At 46.7% G+C, this 23,410-nt stretch overlaps 1 protein-coding gene across 9 annotated transcripts in view; it reads left to right on the forward strand.

Moving 5' to 3' along the window:
• SLC23A2 (solute carrier family 23 member 2) overlaps window positions 1-7,148 on the forward strand; it is a 146,907-nt gene extending 139,759 nt beyond the window's left edge. For 8 of the 9 annotated variants that reach the window (XM_075910858.2, XM_075910859.2, XM_075910856.2 and 5 more), the window contains one exon: window positions 220-7,147. In XM_075910858.2, coding sequence (XP_075766973.1) covers window positions 220-452 — 233 coding nt within the window. In that variant the 3' untranslated portion in view covers window positions 453-7,147. Of the gene's footprint in view, window positions 1-219 lie in introns of all 9 variants that reach the window. The other variant, XM_089773808.1, reaches the window with a different exon arrangement.
• The last annotated feature ends 16,262 nt before the right edge of the window (window positions 7,149-23,410 follow it).

Here is a 23,410-nt window from a genome sequence, read left to right on the forward strand (position 1 = left end):
AAGAAAGATGTCACTTTCTTAGGTAGATCATATGCAAGGCCTAATCCTACTTCCATCATGTCACCATTGACTTAGTGGTGCAGGGTCAAGTCTGTACTAGAAGTTCTGTTTTTCCCTCCCTGTGAATACTATGTAGCTTAGTGGATTGACTGCTTGCAGAACATGTTGTCTTTGAAGTAGAATGAGGTTTCCCCCCCCCTTTTTTAAATTTAATTTCAGGAAGCCCGGAGGAGAGAGGAATCCAGAAATGGAAGAAGGGTGTGGGCAAAGGAAGCAAGTCCCTGGAGGGCATGGAAACATACGATTTTCCCTTTGGCATGAACTTTATCAGAAAGTACAGGTGCTTCAGCTTCTTGCCCATCAGTCCCACCTTCATGGGCTACACGTGGAAAGGCTTCAGGAAAAGCAGTAACTGCAGGAGTTCGGACGAAGACTCTGAGGCTACTGTATAGCCTTGGTTGCAATGTTATTCTCTCGTTGTAGTAACAGATGTATTTGCAGTTTCTTGCTGATTAAGAAGCATTGAAATATATGTTTTGTATATCTGCATTTAAATTCTGGAACCAGAGCTGAGACATTTTAAAAAAGGCTTTCCTGTTGTGGATGGTGATGGCTATACATAGTGTTTCTGGTTACCGATCTGGAGTCTCATTTTCAGAAGAGGTTTAGGTCCCTAAGTGCCTACCTCACTTTTGAAAATGGAATTTAGGCTCCTAAATTACTTAGGGGCTTTGGAAAATGTTATCCTCTGTGATATTTTATTTAAATCCTCAGTGCTGGTGTTTTGGGCACACCCATTACTGGCAGAGTTAGCTGGGCCAGAAAATTTGAATCCTTGTGTGAAATGAATAAATAACACTTGTAAACACAGATACCAGAATCAACTCAGTTGTGTTTTTTCCACTCAGCCAATTGTAAGTCAGACATTACATTGCAATAGGTATATCATTAGAATACCTTCCCAATCAATGACAATTCATTCAGAGATTTCCTTACTAAATTACACCTGATAAAAAGCACCAATTGATTCATGTGATCTACTACTGTGCACAAATAACTTGGATATCTTTTAGATATGATTGCTCTGGTCTGCATCGCAGCTAGCCATATAACTTTTGCCTGAGACCAAGTTCTCTCTCTCGCTCTCTTTTTTTTTTTTTTTTTTTTTAAGGGAAGTATCAATTTTATTTTTACATGAAGGGAGCTATTTAACTTCCAGACTGTTACATTTTCCTAGCACAGCAGCTTTTACAGGTTTGATACAGTGCATAGATCTACTTCAATCACAGAATCTTCCTGAATGAAAATGTGAATTTGTCAAAGCAACCCCTTTATGTAGAAATCAACAGCGCAAAATACGAGCATATGCCTATTCAGATTTGTACCTAATTTTTTCTGCTTTCTCAGACTATCTCGGTCTTACTAGCACTGCTTGAAGCCTATGTATTTTGTTGCCTTTTTTTCCCAGTGTAAGGACTTACACAGCAGCTTTTTGGTTTTACAAGTGGATTTTTAAATAGCAGAGACACTACATTTGGCATCATCATCCACTGGGAGGGTTTTAACGGGTATTGGGCCCAAAAACGGTGCCATTCAAATTTTTTTTCTGGAGTAGCCTCAGCTCTGATGTTACGTGGGTGTTAATGCTCATCATGCATTCATAATTCTAAGGTTTTATTCATGTTTAATGTTCTTACTATTGCAAGTTAGTTTTAGACGTCAGTGTTTCAGTGTGGCCCAAAAAGCATTTTTAAGCTGTGGAGATCATCAGGGAAGTGTAGTGTAATGTATTCAAGGCCAGTATGCTCTACAATGCTTGCGTTCTGTATCTCTGGATAAAAAATAAAGGTAGATACTGTAATTCACTAATATATTTATCAAAGTTGACTACTGGACAAGAGCAGTACATTTGTTATTGAAGCATGGAAGGGCTGGGGTGGGGGAGGGGAGGAAAATTGCTTAACGGATCAGTATTGAATAGTGCAGAGTCAAAATGATTCCATTGATATAATTTTCAGCATGTCATGGCTGTTTATGCAACATATTTTATACAGTTTTTCCATAACAAACCATGTATTTATTCTTGCTCCAAAGAACTTTCAGTAGTTTGCAGTTTTGGTGTCAGTTGGCCTTTGCTGAAAGCCAGTCAGGAGAATTGTTGTGTAATAGACAAGGTTATGTCACCTGTAGTGCAAAGCTGCTCTTGTGTTTTCTAATTTGCTCTACAGGCAATGAGAGTGTTACGGAAATTACCCATCTCCCTAGGAATGGATTTGGCTGAGAGCGCTGATCAGTAACACTAAATTTCTAAATTTTCCATCTTTTGTTTTATGTACAACCAAAGATGTGAGTTAGGGTTCATTTTAAAAAAAAACCACTTGTTTGATGTGGTTCTAATCACATAAAATGCCAAAGCTGGTTATTTTATAAATGTGGAGTCAAGGAGGCAAAATTTGGAATTTAAGATGATGCCACTACTTAAAAACAGACTTCAAGATACTTAAAATCACACAGTAGATTGGTGCCGGGGACTCAGCAGTGAATGCCATGCTTGAGGCTTGTCTCATCTTTTCCCAAAAGAGTGGTTGAATGTGAGGAAACTAAAATCTTACAACTACTTCAGGAACAATTTGGCTCCCTTACAGGATTGCTGGGAGAACACTTACATGTTAACCCTTTAATCCCAGGCAGTTTGTGCATTCTTATATTAGCATGAATGCATCATGCAGTGGCAGACAACGCAATATGAAATCCCTGATTTGAAAATTAAACAGAATTTATCCTACAAGATCTTTCTTTGGATGAAGTAAAGCTATATAGTCTGAAATGGCTTATTTACTTTAACATGTTGTGAAAATCAATCACTTCAGGTAGTCTTTAGATGCTGCGTGGTAGTTTGAATCAAATGATATTTCGATCATCATTCTGAGGACTTGTGTTTTGGAGCTATAGTGCCATCCCTTAACAGAAGAAAATGACAGATTATGTAAAGCCAGAGCTGCCTCCATCTAAAGTCTTGTTAGATTTTAATTCTTCTCTGGTCCTATCCCACTGATTCCATTGACCGACTGAGAGGAGTTTAGCAAAGTGTATGCTATATTTAGCATGTCACAAAGTTTAGCTGACATGTTTTGCTTTTCTAGCCACTTTGACTTGGCAACACGAAAACTAGCATTTAATGTGGTTGAGCAGTCATTTTGCAATCAAAATCCTGAAGCATTTAGTTTGACAGAGGTGACTTTTTGAATCCTCTTCTTTTCAGAAAGCTAATGGTTAAAATTGAGCCTTAATTTTGCAAGAGAACTGAAGAAAGACTGGTTGTAGCAATGGGTTTTAACAAAGTCACTGGCAGTACATTGAACATATGATGTTAACTGTAGCACCCAGAATGGTAGATGTCTGTCTGTGTATCAGCATTTTCAGATAAGGGTAGGAAAAAAGGTCATATGCAGTTTTGCCTTGGGAAAAAAAATTCCCCTTCCTTCTGTGTGTCTGTTTCTGAGAAGAATCTAGAATTGCAAATCAAATACTAAGTTTTAATACCCTCGTTTATGGTAGGAGAGTCCATTCCTTCCCCACACACACAACAACAAAACACTTTACATTTTAATTTTAGTTAGAATGGTGTTTGAAATGTGGTGAGCTTTAGGTGATGCAAAGTTTACAACATGAGATGCAATAGTATTAGCTGCAGACAGATATATTGCAGTTTTGCTCTGTAATTCTGAAAAAAACAGTTGGATATTTAAGTTTCTTGTTTACGTTTATACTTGGAATAAGTTGATGTGGGAGGTGGGAATAGAAAAATGGTTGTTGCAATACTACATTTTTGCTGTATACATAATTGCCTTTTTCATAGATAAATCAGACAGTACTGTGTAAAGAAAATAATAACTACTAGAAGGACTAGAAAAAGATGAGTTTCAACCAGATATAAATATAGAATGGTAAATATTCATGGCAAAATATCATTTTGTCATATCAAAGGTATATAAATATATTCAAAGCTAAATAGCTTTGGGGCTTTTGTATCCAATCTTTTATTGTATTGATCTTTTTTGGTTAAATTAAGAACTCTTGCTAAAAAAATTTCTAAATAAAACACTGACAAATTGTATGTCTTCAAAATTACATTTCATAGCGAATTTACCTATTACTGACTAATATCATGTTAGGGTTTATTGACTGACTAGCTTGTTCAATAACCTGTTGGGGAAAGCTTCACTTTTTTTTCTTCCCAGTTCATTCCCTGGGATTTACTTTACACCTTTTAATACTGACTTTCAATGTGGCAACTTGGTCTGTACATGAATATTGCAGTATTTTATTTCCATATATTAAAAATAACATTTTCACTCAGGATAATTTTCATAGGTTTCCTGGGAGGGAGTGGTATGATTGTCATGACAATGTCATGTGATGATAGAATTTCTTCATTGACGAATCTATAGTAGTTGTGTATACTTTATTTACCTATGTTTGTTATTCCTGAAAACTAAAGGGTTTCTTATTGTTCACCTCCCTACTGAAATTGTGTTGCTCACAAAGTAGAATCAACACTTTCAAACTGAAATCCTTAGTACTATTTATATCACCAGGTGTCAGTCAGGTGAGAACAATCAGTTGTGGCAATATCTTCATACCAAAACAGTGTCAAAAATATTCAGTAGCTTAATATCACTTGTGGTATAAACAGCACTACAGGCACATGTGGTTTAGAAACAGCCAGCTTTTGGTGCTTTAAGTTAGCCATTGGATGTTTACACACAATCCAAAGCAGCTTGTGTGAACGTAATTTAGGTATAAATAAAAATGCATGATTGACCAGCACAACCAAATTTTTTTAAGTGGCCTCTTTAAACCAAAAGTTCACACTGTTTCCACTTCAGGAAATCTTCCAGTGGTTTGTTTCCCATTTTGGTGTCTCTCTCCTCGGGCTTATTGCTCAGCTTAGGTTAACCTTCCTGAACATGGATAGCAGATATTGCATGTCCACCTCTTACCGAGCTCTACAGTAGGGCAGTACAGCACTGGAGGAGACCCCATTTGCCAAATTTAGTTTCTGCCCATGAGTCTTCTCTCCAATACAACTTAGTGCTGGGCTGCTTTAAGTATTGGGGATTCATATTTAGTACCATCCAAACCATTCCTGTCTGGTTACAATTTGATTGTGACTGTGAATTGTCATCGGTACCTATTAATATCAGATATAATTTTCACTTGCCTCATGTGTTAGCTGGCATTTATTATGACATCTTGTTGCCAGTCCAAATTATTGTACTGTATCTGTTTATAACAACCTTTGGCATCACAAACTATTGACTGTTCTTAGACAGTGGGGATAAGATTTTTTCCATGAGAATTTTTTTTTTTTTTTTTTTTTTTTTGTGACTGACTTTGGCTGTAAACATTTTTTTGTTGTTGTTGTTCTATACCAAGGATTTTCTGTTTGTTTTTTTAATTTTATTTTTTGAGATGTGTAATTCTTTTATGGAGTTTTTAAAAAAATCATATTTTGTTTTTCTAACATTGCTTCATTAAACATTTAAATATTTAAAAATATGTAATATTTGGACCAGATGTTGTGAATAATAGTAGATAAAGCTATTTTATTCTGTATTTTTAAAGCCGTTCAGTATAAATAAACGCTGACATAGATGCAACTTGGCAATTTGTAGTATTCATTTTTTAAGAAATATGGAACTTGTACAACTTGGCTTATTTATAAATTGTTTTTATAGCAGTGTCTTGAGTCTTCCAGCTGAGAGCCACGCAATGCTAGGAGCTGTACAATTACACAGAAACAGCTCACAGGCTTACAATCCTAATTGACAAGATGAGCAAAAGGCAGGAAGGAAAACAATCACAGAGTGGATCATTAGGAGAGCTTGGAATAGAGGCCCCCTCCTTCTGGTTTCCAGTCCATTGCCCTGTCCACTTGACTACAGTGTTTTCCTCAATCTAGTGTAAACAATCTGTGAACAGATCCTAAGAAAATGTTTGTTTTCCTATTTTACTCCCTACCAGCATCTGAGTAGGCCAAATAGCTGTTCCAGGGCTTTTGATATATTTCTAATGGTTTTGAAAACAGCAGAGGTGATGGATTACAGATGCCAGAAATCAAACTGTAACCCTCCCTCATGCTGCGTCCTAACCGACAAAAAGAGCATATGGTTGGCTGCCCTTAAGCAGCAGTCTGTCTAATAAAAAGTTAAAACACAGATAATTGCACCGTCTGTACTGGTTTCTGTTCTGTAGCAGTGTGATTTGAAGAGGGCATATCTCTTCTGCCTCCCTCTCCAGCTTTGTATAGTCTGTTCCGAAGTAGAAAGGAAGATGGCTCTGGGGTGTTCAGCTTGAACATTTGATTGCAGAACTTACTATTATAGCACTCAAAAGTGTGCACTCTCCTAATTTCTGATTCAGCCGGTTGCTTTTGCAAGAATTGGATGCCCCTGTTTACAAAGCATACATAAATCGAAGGAAATATCTGAATGATAAAAGCTCAAACAAGGTAGTTTAACTTTGACCCTATCTATTGAGGGAGGAATACAGTGAGTGGAGCTTCACAACTGTCAGTCAAAATCTCTAAGAACGATCTTGTCAGGGATGTTCCAGGAAATCAGGTTTTTTTTAAATTGTGTCCTCATCAGTAAAACAAATAATGACCAAAATAATCCCCTTTTATGCTATTGATTTTTGATCCACTGGTATAGCTTGCATCATTGCCAGAAGGTGCTGCTGGCTTGTTACAAAACAGCAATGGAAAAGTTTAATGGTTCAGTGTAGGCTTCAGTTTAGTCACAGTAGGATGCAGTTCAGGCAGACAGCAGGAAGCAGTTGGGCATCTGATTTGTTCAAGAGCAAATCAAAGAAGAGGTTTGTAGCTGAGCTACTTGGAGGTGCATGTCCAGTGTACTCTTGGCTAATGTCATCAGTTGGTATCCCTGTGGGCAGCTGGTACTTTAACAATGTCAGGTACCTGCCCTGGAAGCTTCTGCACCCCTGTCTCACTTGCTCTGGCCTTGGTCTATCTCAGTGGATAGGTACTCACGTCATGTCCTTTCCCCCAGAGCAATACAGTCAAGAGTCTTTTCCCCTGCCAAGATCCAGCAAAGGCAGGACCTTGGACAGCTGCTAATTGAGGAACCAGGATCAGAGGGATCTCTCCCCACTGCTCTGCATCTTTTATTCCTGCTGGAGAACTGTGGGGTGACATGCTCTAGGAGTTATACTGTGGGAGTTCTCTGGCCTGTGGAACCCACCGTGGTTCCATCTGGGCTTGGAGTCTGATGCTGTTCACATTCGTTCCATGGAAGCAGAGAGCCTCTGAGACCACAGGTGTAGAGTTTACTTTTGATGCGGCTGCACGATTCTTTGGTGTAGTCCTGTGGTCCTGACAGCTGGATGACGACAAAATAATCCTTTACAAGAGGCCATTCCAATTGCCTTCCCCCTGCTTCTGAAAATCAATGACAGTTCTACAGTACAAGGAAGCAGTGTGGTCCCTCTCATAGTTAAAAAGAAGGGCTGGATGTCAGGAGGCCCAGCTTCCATTTCTTATTTTGCCCCAACCCACTGAGTAACCAGAGGAAACTTACTTAGGGCTTGATTGCCAGGGAGTTGCTCATGTACCTTTGAAAATCAGTTATTTAATCTCCATTTCCAGGGACAGAACTTCCCCTGGTTGCAGGGACTGAGAGAGCCATGGCTTGCAGGGTATTCAATAAACACATTGAGCACTGTGGAGAGATGCCATAAGGCACACATATATATCCAAAACAGGATGCCACCACCAGGAGGTCTTTGACTATGGGCTGTGTGGGAGGGGGTATTGAAGAGGAAGGGCAAAGGGAGTTTGCTGCATGCTCTTTAAAGGCCAGTGGTGCCCCAATTCTGTGAGACTGGAAGTTGCTGGAAGAGAACCTGGCTCATTCCCAGATGTGCTGCAATACTTAAGTGTGTAGACTGATGATGATGTAACTTGGTTTCCCAAACCAGCTGTTTCAGTGTGGAGGAGCCCAGAATCCCTGGTAGGGACTTGAGTGGGTAATTGTTTCAGGGAGGATTTTGAAATGTGTTTTGATTCAGAATAAAAACCCCAGATTTCCAAATTCTGAGAGAGTTTTTGCACAAGAAGCTTTTTGTGGGAGAGATCTTCTGCAAACCTTCTTATGCAAAAGCGTGTCCAGACCGTAAAAGCGCATCACAAAAGCAATGTGCTTTTACACAAGAAAGCGTCCACACTGCATGGATACTCTTGCGCAAGAAAGCTCTGATTGCCATTCACAGAAGGGCCATCAGAGCACCTGTGCTTTTTGTTAGGCTCTTTTTGTGCAAGAAGCCCCTGCAGAGCGTCCACATGTGCCTTTTTGCACAAGAGCTGTAGTGCAAAAAGGAGTTATGCCTCGTAGGGAGAGAAATAACTATCGGCAAAAGCCCTCTGTTGTGTCGATTTACGGTAATTTTTTGCGCAAAAACACACTTCAGGTGTGGACACTCTGCTGATTTTTGCGCAAAAACCTTGTAGTGTAGACATAGCCTTGGACTCTGACTTCTAATGGAAATAGGAGGAACTTAACCCAAACTTCACCCTCTGACAATACTTGGTGCTACTCTTGGAGGGGGTTTTAAAAAAATCCTGAAATTTGTCTTTGAAAATTGTATGGGTTTTCAGTCTTTCCTTTTGCCTTTAAAAAATTCACTTTTCAAATAAAAAGTTTCATTCAAGTAAAAAGTTGGCTTAGAAATGTTACCTTGAGAATCTTACCGGCCTTTTCAAATTTTTTATTACAAGTTTTGGGAAAAAATGGTATTGGCTGAGCACAAAGAGGACTCATGGGTAATGCCCCTCTCTCTCAGGGGCTAAACCCCTCTGCCACCTGAGACCGCCCTTCTCTGAGCCTCCAGCACATCTGTCTCTGCCTTGTCCACATCCTTTCTGTACTGCCAAGAATTGGACGCAGTACTCCAGATGTGGCCTCACCAGTGCCAAACACAGGAGAATAATCACTTCCCTAGATCTGCTGGAAATGCTCCTCCTAATGCACCCTCATATGCCATTAGCCTTCTTGGCTGCAAGGGCGCACTGTTGACTCAAATCCAGCTTCTTATCCACTGTAATCTCTAGGTCCTTTTCTGCAGAACAGCTGCTTAGCCAGTTGGTCCCCAGCCTGTAACAATGCTTGGGATTTTTCTGTCCCAAGTGCAGGAATCTGCACTTGTCCTTGTTGAACTTAATCAGATTTCTTTTAGCCCGATCCGTCAATTTGTGTAGGTCACTATGTACCCTATCACTGCCCTCCAGTGTATCTACCTCTCCCCCTAGCTTAGTGTCATCTGCAAACTTGCTGAGGATGCAATCCATCCCCGCATCCAGGTCATTAATAAAGACATTGAACAAAACCGACTCCACTTGAAACCGACCGCCAACCAGACATCGAGCTACTGATCACTACCCTTTGGGCCCAACAATCTAGCCAGCTTTCTATCCACCTTACTGTCCATTTATCCAATCCATACTTCCTGGCTGGCTAGAATACTGTCGGAGACCTATCAAAAGCTTTGCTAAAGTCAAGATATATTGCATCTACCTCCTTCCCCATGTCCACAGAGCCAGTTACCTTGTCACAGAAGGCACGACTTGTCCTTGATGAATCCATATTGACTGGTCCTGATCACTTTCCCCTCTTCCAAGTTCTTCAAAATAGATTCCTTGAGGATCCCGACATGATTTTTCCAGGAACTGAGGTGAGGCTAATAGGTCTGTAGTTCCCTGGATTGTCCTTCCCTTTTTTTAAAGATGGGCACTACATTTGCCTTTTTCCAATCATCCAAGACCTCCCCAATCTCCACAAGTTTTCCAAGTTAATGACCAAAGACTCTGCAACGACATTTGCCTCAGCACTCTGATGTATTAAATCTGGTTTCATGGATTTGTGAATGTCCAACTTTTCCCAATAGTTCTTAACCTGTTCTTTCTCCACCAAGGGCTGCCCACATCCCTCCCATACTGTGTTGCCTAGTTCAGTAGTGTGGGAGCTGACCTGTCTCTGAACACAGAGGCAAAAAAAGCATTGAATACTTCAGTTTTTCCCACATCATCTGTCACTAGGTTACCTCTCTTATCAAGTAAGGGCCCCACACCCTCTCTGATCACTCTCTCATTGCTAACATGCCTGTAGAAACCTTTCTTGTTACCCTTCACATCTCTTGCTAGCTGCCATTCCAATTGTGCTTTCGCCTTCCTCATTATACCCCTGCATGCTAGAGCAATGTATTTATACTCTCCCTAGTCATCTGTCCAAGTTTCCACTTTTTATAAGCTTCCTTTTGTGTTTAAACTCGCCGAGGATTTCACCACTAAGCCAAGCTGATCACCTGCCATATTTGCTTTTCTTACTGCGCATCGGGATGGTTTCCTCCTGTGCCTTCAATAAGGCTTCTTTAAAACACTGCCAACTTTCCTGCCAATGAGTTCCCTGAGGAAGTCAGGCTGCTCTCCTTTCTTCCTTTGGTCAGGATCCCAAACTCGAGCATCTCTTGATCACTGCTGCCCAGGTTGCCTCCCACAGCTACTTCTCCTACTAGTTCCTCCCTGTTTGTGAGCAGGAGGTCAAACCGTGCGTGGCCCCTGCTCATTTCCTTCCGCACTTGTACCAGGAAATTGTCCCCAATATTCTCCAAAAATGTCCTGGATTGTCTGTGTGCTGCTGTATTGGTCTCCCAGCAGACGTCAGGTGATTCAAGTCCCCCAGGAGAACCAGGGCCTGTGATCTGGAAGCTTCTGTTAGTTGTCTGAAGAAAGCCTTGTCTGCCTCATCCACTTGTTCGGGTCTCTAGCAGACACCGATCACGACATCACCCCTGTTGCTCCCACCTCTAACCTTAACCCAAAGACTCTCAACAGGCTTTTCTCCCTCTATATACTGGAGCTCCGAGCAGTCCTACTGCTCTCTTACATACAGGGCAATTCCTTCTCCTTTTCTCCCCCTTTTCTCTGCCCTTTCTGAACAGTTTATACCCTTCCCTGACGGTGCTCCAGTCATGAGCCATTCCACCAAGTCTCCGTTATTCCAATCAAATCACAGTTCTTTGACTGTGCTAGGGCTTCTGATTCTTCCTGTTTGTTTTCCAGGCTTCTTGCGCTGGTGTACAGATACCTTAGATCACTAGCTGACTGCCCGACCTTCTCAGTACAAATCAGGGGTGGTCCTTAGTTGCACCTTTCTCCTTGTGTTTCTTCCTGGTGTTTCACTTGCCCACTTACCTCTGGGCTTGGGTCAACTGTCCCCTAACTCACCTAGTTTAAAGCCCTCCTCACTAGGTTTGCAAGCCTGCTTAGCTTTATTTATATTTTAATCAACCCTTCCTACCAGTATTTTACCAGTATAGTTATGCTGGTCAATTTCCCCAAGCAGGCAAGCCCTTTGAGAGTATTTCTCTACATAGATGGTCATGCCAAGAAACCAAAACATCTCCTATAGGTAGGTGTCAGCATATTTTAACACCCTCTTCCCCATATTTCTACAGCTGATAGACTGCAAAGAGTGTCAGTGTCTGAACACAGCTTTGCTGATGTGCTTATCCAGTGACGGGTGAACTGAGCGTGGTTGGCTTTGCCCTCAGTTCCCAAAGCTGAATAATGTAAGTGAAACAGCCTGGCACCAGCTTAGGCAGTTCACACCAATTTAATCAGCTTTTCTGTTCATATTTAGAACTGTAACACTAGAACCTTAATGCGCAAATGCAGCCCCTGTGATCAGGAGCGGCCTGAGGCCAGCTGCGGCAGCTGGCACCCCAGGCGGAACACGTGATCCGTGCCCCCGCCTGCATGACTGTCAGTGGCCGTGATGTCATCATCGGGCACTCTGTGACATCATCATCGGGTGTCCCGGGTGCCCCGTTGAAGGTGGCGCCCTAGGCGACTACCGAGTCTACTCATGGGCTGCCCCTGCCTGTGATTCAGGCAATAGTGTATTGAGATATCAGCCCTGTGGGACAACAGGCCTAAGTTAATTTCCCAGTAATTAGATATTTGAGATGGCTGATGTTGAGTTTATTGTTGAGCTTTAATACTTTGCATGTGTAAACAGCTTTCATTGGACAGTGTGTTGCAAACAAGTTGATATTGTAAATCCTTCTGTGGGCCTCTCTTAACAGATGCTGAAACTGAGGCAGGTTCAAACATGAGGTGCCCAGAGTGAGCCCCTATATCCAGATTTGGGCATGTCAGGGTCAGTCTAGCTGGTACACTGAGCCTGGCTCTGTGAGATAAGAGCCTGTGGATTCAGTGTTTCCCAGCCCACACTTGAGTGGCTACAGTCCCTTGTAACGCTGGGTTTACAAGTGCCGGCTGGGGGGTCTCCCACTGTGCTACCCCGTGCACACTGCACTACACACAGCTGCTGACTTGGGGCCCTGGTGAGTGCTGCATCCCTACTGGAGCAAGACTGGGCCTTGAGCTGAGTCCCAGTGGGACTTGGGGTCTGACCCACTTCTCTGAAAGGGGGCAAGCCCCTGAGCCCCTAGAGCTTGCTGATCTGAGGAACTGGAACTGTGGCTCCAACCTGAATCAGAGCCCCAGCCTTGTGTGCAGGGTAAACACCCCCTAAGTGGTCTGATCGGCCCAAGTGCTGAGCACTCACAAGTGTCTAGGAGTTCTGGTGCTGAGCTGGGAACGAATCTAGGAGTCACAGGAGCTACTGTGGAATCCTGAATCTTTGAGCCCAGACCTCTGCAGTGATAGGCAACCAATCCTCTAATCCCGCTCATACAGTGGCTCTTTAGTGCATGCTGCCTCCTGCAACAGATTGTGTGCTGATGTGTGTTTGTGGAGCACTGGGGTCCCAAATTTGTTCTGTGGGACTCATAGACTTTAAGGTCAGAAGGGACCATTATGATCATCTAGTCTGACCCCCTGCACAGTGCAGGCCACAGAATCTCGCCCACCCTTCTTAGAATAATCCTCTCACCTATATCTCAGATATTGAAGCCTTCAAATACTTTGAAGGCCCCAACATGCAGAGAGTCCTTCAGCTGTGATCTGTGCCCAATGCTACAGAGGAAGGCGAAAAACCTCCAGGGCCTCTGCCAATCTACCCTGGAGGAAAATTCCTTCCCGACCCCAAATATGGCGATCAGCTAAACCCTGAGCATGTGGGCAAGACTCACCAGCCAGACGCCCAGAAAGTTTCCTATAGCAACTCCTATCATCCCTCCATTGACCTATTTCCAACTGATAATGAATGGTCAATTAGTTACCAAGATCATGTTATTTCATCCAACCATCCCCTTATCATAGAATCATAGAACTGGAAGAGACCCTAGAAGGTCATCAAGTCCAGCCCCCCGCTCTAGGCAGGACCAATCCCATCTAAATCAACCTGGCCAGGGCTTTGTCAAGCCGAGACTTAAATACCTCTAGGGATGGAGACTCCACTACTTCCGTAGGTAACCCATTCCAATGCTTCACTACCCTCCTAGTAAAATAGTTTTTCCTAATATTCAATCTGGACCTCTCGCACCACAACTTGAGACCATTGCTCCTTGTTCTGCCATCTGTTACTACTGAGAACAGCCTCTCTCCAGCCTCTTCGGAACCTCCCTTCAGGAAGTTGAAGGCTGCTATCAAATCCCCCCTCACTCTTCGCTTCTGCAGACTAAACAGACCCAAGTCTCTCAGCCTCTCCTTGTAGGTCATATGCTCCAGCCCCCTAATCATTTTGGTTGCCCTCCGCTGGACCCTCTCCAATGTGTCTGCATCCTTTTTGTAGTGGGGGGCCCAGAACTGGACACAATACTCCAGATGTGGCCTCATCAAAGCTGAATAAAGGGGAATAATGACATCTCTGGATCTGCTGGCAATGCTCCTCTTAATGCATCCCAATATGCCATTAGCCTTCTTGGCTACAAGGGCACACTGTTGGCTCATATCCAGCTTCTCATCCACTGTAACCCCCAGGTCCTTTTCTGCAGAACTACTACCTAACTGGTTGGTCCCCAGCCTGTAACTATGCTTGGGATTCTTCCGTCCCAAGTGCAGGACTCTACACTTGTCTTTGTTGAATCTCATGAGATTTCTAGTGGCCCAATCCTCCAATTTGTCTGTGTCACTCTGGACCCTATCTCTGCCCTTAAGCATATCTACCTCTCCCCCTAGCTTAGTGTCATCTGCAAACTTGCTGAAGGTGCAATCTATCCCCTCATCCAGGTAATTAATAAAGATATTGAACAAAACCGGCCCTAGAACCGAACCTTGGGGCACTCCGCTAGAAACCGACCTCCATCCTGACATCGAACCGTTGATCACTACCCGCTGGGCCCGGCCTTCTAGCCATCTTTCTATCCATTTTACCGTCCATTTATCCAATCCACATTCCCTTAACTTGCTGGCAAGAATATTGTGGGAGACCGTATCAAAACCCTTGCTAAAGTCAAGGTATATAACATCCACTGACTTTCCCATGTCCACTGAGCCAGTAACCTCATCATAGAAGCTAATCAGATTGGTCAAGCATGACTTGCCCTTTGTGAATCCATGCTGACTATTCCTGATCACTTTCCTCTCATCCAAGTGTCTCAAAATGGATTCCTTTAGGATCCCTTCCATGATTTTTCCAGGAACTGAGGTAAGACCGACCAGCCTATAGTTCCCTGGATCGTCCTTCTTCCCTTTTTTGAAGATGGGCACTACATTTGCCTTTTTCCAGTCATCCGGGATTTCTCCCAATCTCCACGACTTTTCAAAGATAATGGCCAAAGACTCCTCAATGGCATTTGCCAACTCCCTCAGTACCCTCGGATGCATTAAGTCCGGACCCATGGATTTGTGTATGTTTAGTTTTTCTAAATAGTTCCTAACCTGTTCTTTACCCACCAATGGCTGTCCATCTTCTTCCCATCTTGCCTCACTTAGTGCATTAGTCGAGGAGCTGACCTTGTCCGTGAATACAGAGGCAAAGAAAGCATTGAGTACTTCAGCTTTCCCCACATCATCTGTCACTAGGTTACCTCCTTCATCCATTAGGGGCTGCACACCCTCTCTGATCACCTTCTTCTTGTTGACATGCCTGTAGAAACCTTTCTTGTTATCCTTCACATCCTTAGCCAGTCGCAACTCCATTTGCGCTTTCGCCTTCCTGATAACCCCCCGGCATTCTCGAGCTATACATTTAAACTCCTCCCTAGTCATTTATCCAAGTTTCCACTTTCTGTAAGCTTCCTTTTTGTGCTTAAGTTCACCAAGGATTTCCCCTGTAAGCCAATCCGGTCTCCTACCAGGTTTGCCTCTCTTACTATGCGTCGGGATGGTTTCTTTCTGTGCCTTCAATAAGGCTTCTTTAAAATACTGCCAGCTGTCCTGGACTCCTTTCCCCTTCATGTTAACATCCCAGGGGATTCTGCCCATCAGATCTCGGAGGGAGTCAAAATCTGCTTTTTTAAAGTCCAAGGTGTGTATTTTACTACTCTCTTTCCTTCCTTTGGTTAGGATCCTGAACTCTACCATCTCATGATCACTGCTTCCCAGGTTGTCACCCACCTCTACGTCCCCTATTAGTTCCTCCCTGTTTGTGAGGAGAAGGTCAAGCTGTGCACAGCCCCTGGTTGGATCCTTCAGCACTTGTACCAAGAAGTTATCCCCAACATTCTCCAAAAACTTCCTGGATTGCCTGTGTACTGCCGTATTGGTTTCCCAACAGATGTCAGGGTGATTAAAGTCCCCCACGAGAACCAGGGCCTGCGATCTGGAAGCTTCGCTCAGTTGTCCGAAGAAAGCCTCATCTACCTCATCCACCTGGTTCGGTGGCCTGTAGCAGACACCAACCACAACATCACTGCTGTTTGCTCCTTTAAACCTGACCCATAGACTTTCAACAAGTTTTTCTCCCTCTTTATACTGGAGTTCAGAGCAATCGTAGTGCTCTCTTACATATAGTGCAACTCCTCCTCCTTTTCTCCCCTGCCTGTTGTTCCTGAACAGTCTGTACCCTTCCATGACAGCGCTCCAGTCATGCGAGTCATCCCACCAAGTCTCTGTTATCCCAATTAAATTATATTTCTTGGTCTGGGCCAGGGCCTCCAGTTCTTCCTGTTTGTTGCCCAGGCTTCTCGCATTAGTATACAAACACTTCAGGTAACCAGTTGATTGCACTTCTCCATTCGAAACTGGGGTCCTCCTTTCTCGCTCCTTGCTCTATGCATTTCTTCCCGGTATCCGACTTTCCCACTCCCCTCAGGGTTTTGGTCACCGTCCCCCGACAAACCTAGTTTAAAGCCCTCCTCACTAGGTTTGCAAGCCTGCCTGCGAAGATGCTCCTTCCTCTCTTCGTTAGGTGGATCCCATCTCTTCCTAACAATCCTTGCGCCCGGAACAGAGTCCCATGGTTGAAGAAACCAAAGCCCTCTCTGCGACACCACCTGCACAACCACGCATTTACGTCCTCAATTCGACCATCCCTGCCCAGTCCTTTCCCTTCAATATAGAGGATGGACGAGAACACCACTTGTGCTCCAAATTCTTGGATCCTTCTTCCCAGCGCTACATAATCCGCAGCAACCTGCTCAAGGGCATTCTTGGACATGAAAGACTTTCTTAAATTCTGAGAGATTCTAACTCTCTTTTGTTCCCTGTAGGCCCCTTCTCTGTTGCTCTTGATGACAGGTGCTCAGTGGAATAGCAGCGCTCCTGCTGGGCTTGTCTGCATAGACGGGGAGCTCTTGGAGCCAGGTTTGTCTCTTGCTACATGTGTCCATTTTCTAGCACAGTGGAGCCCTGAGCTCAATTGTTTCCCTGAGACTGTAATATAAGTGAGGAAGATTTGCCCAGCATTGCTCGGGCCCTTTTTCTTCATTTAAATCATTGCTCTGGGCTAGGGTGGGGAGGGGGAGGGGGTTCAGGATACAGGCTGCCCAGGAGAAAGGTCAATCTCAACCCTTTCTCACTGCTACAGCTTGAGGCCAGTTGAGGACAGACAGACCCACAGACAAACTCTCTCGACTATAGAGTAGCTTCCTGTCTTTCTCCACCCCTGCCCTCGTGCCCTAATGGGGTGACAGCTGTCCCCGTCTGTCTCTGGTCCCTTGCTGGCCCCTGTCATAAGCCACATGCAGGGCCTGCAGCTCAGCAGGCTGGGATGGAAGTTTCCATCCTTGCTGTACCCAGCCTAGCATAGCCTGGGACCCTGCAAGCACAAACAGCAGCTGGCCCTTATCAGCTTTAACCCATGCACTTTAACTGGGAAACTACTAAGTGGTAAACAAGTCTGACCTTGGTCTCAGCTCATGAGAATGTTGAGAGTGGCATTGAGCCAATGCGCACACACCCAGTAAACAACTGGAATATAATTAGTATAGGGAGTCCCATGCCCGGTGAGTCTCACCAAGAACCTAGACCTCAGAGGGTGCCCTGAATTCCTCCAGCTGGAGCCACATCCACTGTGGCACTGGTGTGAGGTGACGGGAATGGGGCTCCCCGCAGACTGAAGGGGTGTAAGCATTTCTAAGTGCCTGTTACTCGTTTATGCATTGCTCTGCCTGTGCTTATTGATGTCACTTTGCAGTAGCTGTGTAACCATTTGGCAGCATTAACCCTGTAATAGTAGTGACGTAGAGTAATTAATAAAAGCAACTATCCCTAATCAACTCTGTTTCGAAGCAAATCCATAATCCTGTTTGGCCAGGGCCCTGTGAGCTGACACCCCCCTCTGGTCATTAGCTAGTATAACTGTCCCTGCTAGCAGAGCCCTCCATTTCTGTGTTATGAGAAGGATGTGCCTGGAATGCAATTCTTATTGCCCTGGCATAAAAAAACCTGGCTCTAAGTTCTAATAGGAGGAAGCTCCATGCCAGATTTGGTGGTCCTAGCTCTAGAACAGACATACTCTTTCAAACAACACTCACTCACAGGCGGACATATTGTCTCCAATATATAGTCGATATATTCTTCTCATTTCCCCAGACCAGATCAGTTGTGTGTGTGTCTCTGATTTTAATACATCTGTCTTTTTCTTCAATTGTTCAGTTTTGTATATGCAACTGAAAAAAAGCTATTTGCATTTCCTCACCTTGTGCAGTGGTGAACATGTGCTTGTTTTGGTATGCCATTTGGTTAACTTTTATTTAAAAGATGTGGGCTTGCTTTTAGTCAGTTTCCTTTAAAGGAGGCCTGAGAAGCCCAGAAGTGATAGGAAAGGCAGACAAAAAGGCATTGGGTGGCGGGGAGGGGAGTGTTGCTGATGTGTTATCCTTGGTGTTTCAGAGGTACCTGGGTATGTGTTTTGCTCAAAATCAACCCTGTAAAAGCACATAGAAATGTCGGGCTGGAAAGGACCTCAGGAGGTTATCACATCCAGCCTCCTGTGTCAAGGCAGGACCAAGAAAGCCTAGAGCATCCCTGACAGGTGTTAGTCCAACCTGTTCTCAAAAACCTTCATGGGGATTCCACAGCCTCCCTAAGTAACCTGCTCTGGTGCTTTACTAGCAGAGCTGTCCATCCATTGAATGATTCAAGGCAGCTGCCCTGGGCCCCATGCTTTGTGGGGGGTGTCTTGCAGGGCCCGGGGGGCTGGCAGACCAGCAAGGGTACCTGGCACTGGCAGTAGAGGTTGTGCCCATCCTTGCACTCATGGCGGTAGCGGGAAGCAGCCTGTTCCGCTCCCCCGAACAATGTGGGTAGAGCAGACGGGGCCAGGCCTCCGCGTCCCATCATTGCTGCCAGTGCAGAGGAGGTTGCTTGGGAGAAAGGATGCAATGGGGACAAGGAGGGAGTGGAGCAGGGATAGGAAGAGGCAGGTGGGGGCAGAGTAGGGGAGGTGCTAGGAAAGAGGTGGGGTGAGATCGGGTGGGGGTGGGGCTTGAGGAAAGGGGTGGGGGCAAGGCTGGAAGCAGTGGGTGGGGTGGGAAGAAGCAGGGTGAGAGCAGAGCAGGGGCAAGGGTTGGGGAAGGGGTGATGTGTGGGCAGGGCTGGGCGTGGATCTGGGCGGGACTAGATGGAAGGGGTGGAGTGGGGGTAGAGTGGAACAGGGGTGGGTGGGGTCTGCAGCAGGGGGAGGGGTCTTTTCTGTGCCCTGCACAACACAACCCTGTTTACTATGCAAGCTCTATTTAAAGGAGGACCATGGACTCTAGCCTCCTTTGTGAAGTGCCCCAAGATCTACTCATGAAAAGCCAGAGGGCGGCTCACATACCTGTGGAGGTACTTTCATTCGCTCCTTGGCAGTGCTTTTGCTCCATGGCTAGAGCAACCCAAAGACTTGCCATGCAAGGGACCATCCCACAGCACTGCGCCTGGGGTCTAGCTGCAGGAGTGCTTGTCCCCTGTGCAATCTGGAACTCAGAGCTGAGTTGAGCTGGGCTGACAGCCAGGCCTCGGGGGAGGCCGAGCAGGCTGCTGTGAGCTGAGCAGAGATGGAGTGTTGTTGTGCAACGTCTGCCTCTACTTCCAGGCTGACTAGTCTCCAGTCCCTTTTCAGCAGTCAGTTCAGCCCTGGGGAATGTGCAGGACTGATGGCTGGGACAGCTGTGATCTGGATGAATCCCAGGGCAGAAGCAGCAGGAGCCTTAGTAGGCCAAGCCACAGAACAGGAAGGGTCACCTGGGAGGGGAGAAATGGTGGGTCAGCCCTAGTGGCTCTGCTAGCTGCGTTGCTGCCCTCCCTGGGCACCCCAAGCTCCTGGAGGGTTTAAGTACAATAATTTCTATCACACATGCACTGGGCTTCTTTTGAGTTGCCTTCTGGTTTTGAACCTTTGGGGTTACATGCAGGCCACGTTTCAAGCTTATGTAAGGGGACTGTTAGCCCCTTACTAAAACTCAGTGGGAGTTTTTGGTTGGCCAGCTCCCAGTACCAAAAGGGGAAGGGTACATGAGACTGACTGACAGACCCCAGGGACAGGGGCAGATATAGGGCAGGGCGAGCAGGGGTGGCTGCCCCGGGCCCCGCGCTTCAAGAAGCCCCACGCATGCGATGTGTCAAAGGGGGGGCCCTGCGAAATTGTGCTACCCTAGGCCCCGCAAAATCGTCATCCGTCCCTGCCCAGGGACAATGGGAAGAGGCCAACACTCCAGCTCAGCTTGATTGACAGGTTGGACAGATGAATGAGAGAATTAGAAGGCCAGGTCCCATCCTCCGTGTGAGCTGGGATTTTCTGGGTCTTTCTGAGAAAAGGAGAGAGAGCTGAGAAGAGCAGCAGAAAAGGCAAGCTGTGTGGAGACAGACATGCAGTGTCACAGCCAGGCACACACAGCCCGAGGAGTGAAAGCTGTGCTGAGGGGCAGACCTGCAGTGTCACAGCCAGGCACACACAGCCTGAGGAGTGCAAGCTGTGCTGAGGGGCAGACCTGCAGTGTCACAGCCAGGCACACACAGCCCGAGGAGTGAAAGCTATGCTGAGGGGCAGACCTGCAGTGTCACAGCCAGGCACACACAGCCTGAGGAGTGCAAGCTGTGCTGAGGGGCAGACCTGCAGTGTCACAGCCAGGCACACACAGCCCGAGGAGTGAAAGCTATGCTGAGGGGCAGACCTGCAGTGTCACAGCCAGGCACACACAGCCCGAGGAGTGAAAGCTATGCTGAGGGGCAGACCTGCAGTGACAGAGCCCCACACACAGCCCGAGGAGTGAAAGCTGTGCTGAGGGGCAGACCTGCAGTGACAGAGCCCCACACACAGCCCGAGGAGTGAAAGCTGTGCTGAGGGGCAGACCTGCAGTGTCACAGCCAGGCACACACAGCCCGAGGAGTGCAAGCTGTGCTGAGGGGCAGACCTGCAGTGTCACAGCCAGGCGCGCACAGCCCGAGGAGTGAAAGCTGTGCTGAGGGGCAGACCTGCAGTGACAGAGCCCCACACACAGCCCGAGGAGTGAAAGCTGTGCTGAGGGGCAGACCTGCAGTGTCACAGCCAGGCACACACAGCCCGAGGAGTGCAAGCTGTGCTGAGGGGCAGACCTGCAGTGTCACAGCCAGGCGCGCACAGCCCGAGGAGTGCAAGCTGTGCTGAGGGGCAGACCTGCAGTGACAGAGCCCCACACACAGCCCGAGGAGTGAAAGCTGTGCTGAGGGGCAGACCTGCAGTGACAGAGCCAGGCACACACAGCCCGAGGAGTGCAAGCTGTGCTGAGGGGCAGACCTGCAGTGACAGAGCCCCACACACAGCCCGAGGAGCACAGACCCTGTGCTGAGCAGCAGACTTGCAGTGACCAGAGAGCCAAAGGGGTCAGAGAAGCAACACAAGGAGCTGGAGTCTGGCAAAGCAGCAGTCTGCAGCTGGGTGTGGTGAGTAGCTGGGACCAGCAAAGGGGGAAAGAGGCTCTGGGCAGGGACACGCCACCAGCGCCACCCTGCAGGCCAGACTTGGAGAGGGATTGTAACTCCAACTGGGAGAGGGGTCCTGCCACCTAGAGCCTAGGCCATGTGGTCACTCCCAGAGCAAGCGTGTCCAACTTGCAGCCTCCCTGCAGCACAGCCAGGGCCTGAGAGAGAGCCCGGGGACCTACAAGGAACAGACTGTGAACTATCCTTACACTCTGCAGACGGCTGTTTGTGATGTCCCCGTGCTACAGAGGAGGGCTGTGCGTTCTCATTTAACCTTTCTCATTTTTCCTTTTCTGTTCTTTTTGATCAGTTGTTTAATAAATTGTATTTGCTTTGAACTGTATGAAATGATCACTGGGTCAAGAAAGCATGCAGTGTGAAGAGAGCACCCCAGAGTGGGGACACCCTAGCCCTTACCCCAAGTGACTACAAGGTCGGGGATTAAGCCCCAGAAAACCTGGGCCTAGCTTTGTTGGATTTCGAGGACTCTGCTACTCAGGAGAATGGAAGAGGAGCCCTCAGTGTCAGGGAGGCCTTTGGGTAAAAGAAGTGGGAGTGGGGACTCAGATGCTTTTGCTGGTCCATTTCACCGGGGCAGTATAGAAGCCAGGAAAGCTCCCCACAATAGCGGGACCATTCCCCCGCTTACACTTATCTCAACAGCCCTTCTTAGAAACTGAAAGCTGTTGTTTCAGACCAGCACTCGCCCCAGCATTTGGGGCATGAAGAGAGCCACAGAACAACGTGAGACTTGCTATCCAACTACAAGTGCTGGCAACACTGCAGCTGGGGGGGCCGACCGAACTGCCAGGCCCTTATGCAAGATGGGAGGGTGGCAGGGCAGCTCCATGCTCACCGAAGGGGCGGGGCTTCTGGCAGAAGAGGTGGGACTTTGGGCTAGCTGCTTCTGGGTGGTGCTGAAGGGCTGGTAGGAGGCTATCAGGAGCCCCAAGCCATTTTGAATTGCTAGGCCTAGAGGCAGGTGCCGCCTTTGCCCTTCCACCCCCATCAACAGGCCTAGTTGTGAGCTTTGCAGATTTTAAGCCCAGAAGGGACCACAGCTGGGTATGCTGCATAGCACAGGCCAGACTCCTGCCAACAGGCCTGACCTTAGGGAAAGGTGAGCAAGGCGGTTGCCTAGGACCCTGTGCTGCCTGGCTGGGAGCCACCCAGCCATGTGGTACAGCCAACCACAACATGCTGCCTTGGGCCGTGCAAACTGGCCAGGCCTGCTTATCCAATGGCTTGTGGTGGAGCTGGTGCGAATACTCCAGAGCAGGGGCTTGCAACCTTTGCAGACTGTCATGCCCCTTGCAGAGTCTGAATTGTCTTCTGTGCCCCCGTCTTGCTCCCCCTTGAAAAAGACTCACTCACAAAACCAGACACAGAAATATACAAGTGCCATTGCACACGGTCACTGAAAAATGGCTGACTCGCTCATTTTGGCCAAATAATTAAAATATAATCCCTGGATATATAAATATTGTACTTCCAGTTCAGGGCCTAGTATGCAGAGCAGTGTAAACAAGTCACTGTATGAAATTTTAGTTGGTACAGTACCGACTTTGCCAATGCTTTCTATGTAGCCTAGGCAAATCTCTAGATGAAACACCTAGGCTTGATGTAAGGATTTCAAGATGTCCCTTGGCCATCTCAGCCTGTGGCTAGTTCCCCAGAGGGTTCAAAACCAGCCCCTTAGCTAGTCCCATTTGAACACTCAGTTTCCAGGTGGTGACTCTTGGCTCTGTCTGGCTCCTAAATGGATTTAAACTCTTGCTTGCTGGTACCGCACACCCGTCAAACATCAGCTGGGAATGTCCCTTGTCCCGCCCGACCTGGCCTGTGTCTGAGCCGGGCGAGGCCAGTGGGACACATCCCCCCGAGTAGCTCGCTTGGGTGGACTGCCCGCCCCCCAACGCTTCACAAAAGTCCTTTCTTCCCCCGCCTGGGGCGGGTCAGGCCCCCACCCTCTCTCCCGGGCCCTGGCCAGGCTCCGGCTGCGATCCCAGCGCCCCCCTGCAGCCGCCACCTCTGCTGCGGACACTCCCCAGCCAGCTGCGCATTGTCTGGGCGGGCGAGCGCGGCGCCAATGAGGCCGCG

The sequence above is a fragment of the Pelodiscus sinensis genome, chromosome 28 (assembly GCF_052426305.1).
Source record: "Pelodiscus sinensis isolate ZL-2025 chromosome 28, ASM5242630v1, whole genome shotgun sequence".
In the NCBI taxonomy this organism is placed as follows: Eukaryota; Metazoa; Chordata; order Testudines; family Trionychidae; genus Pelodiscus; species Pelodiscus sinensis.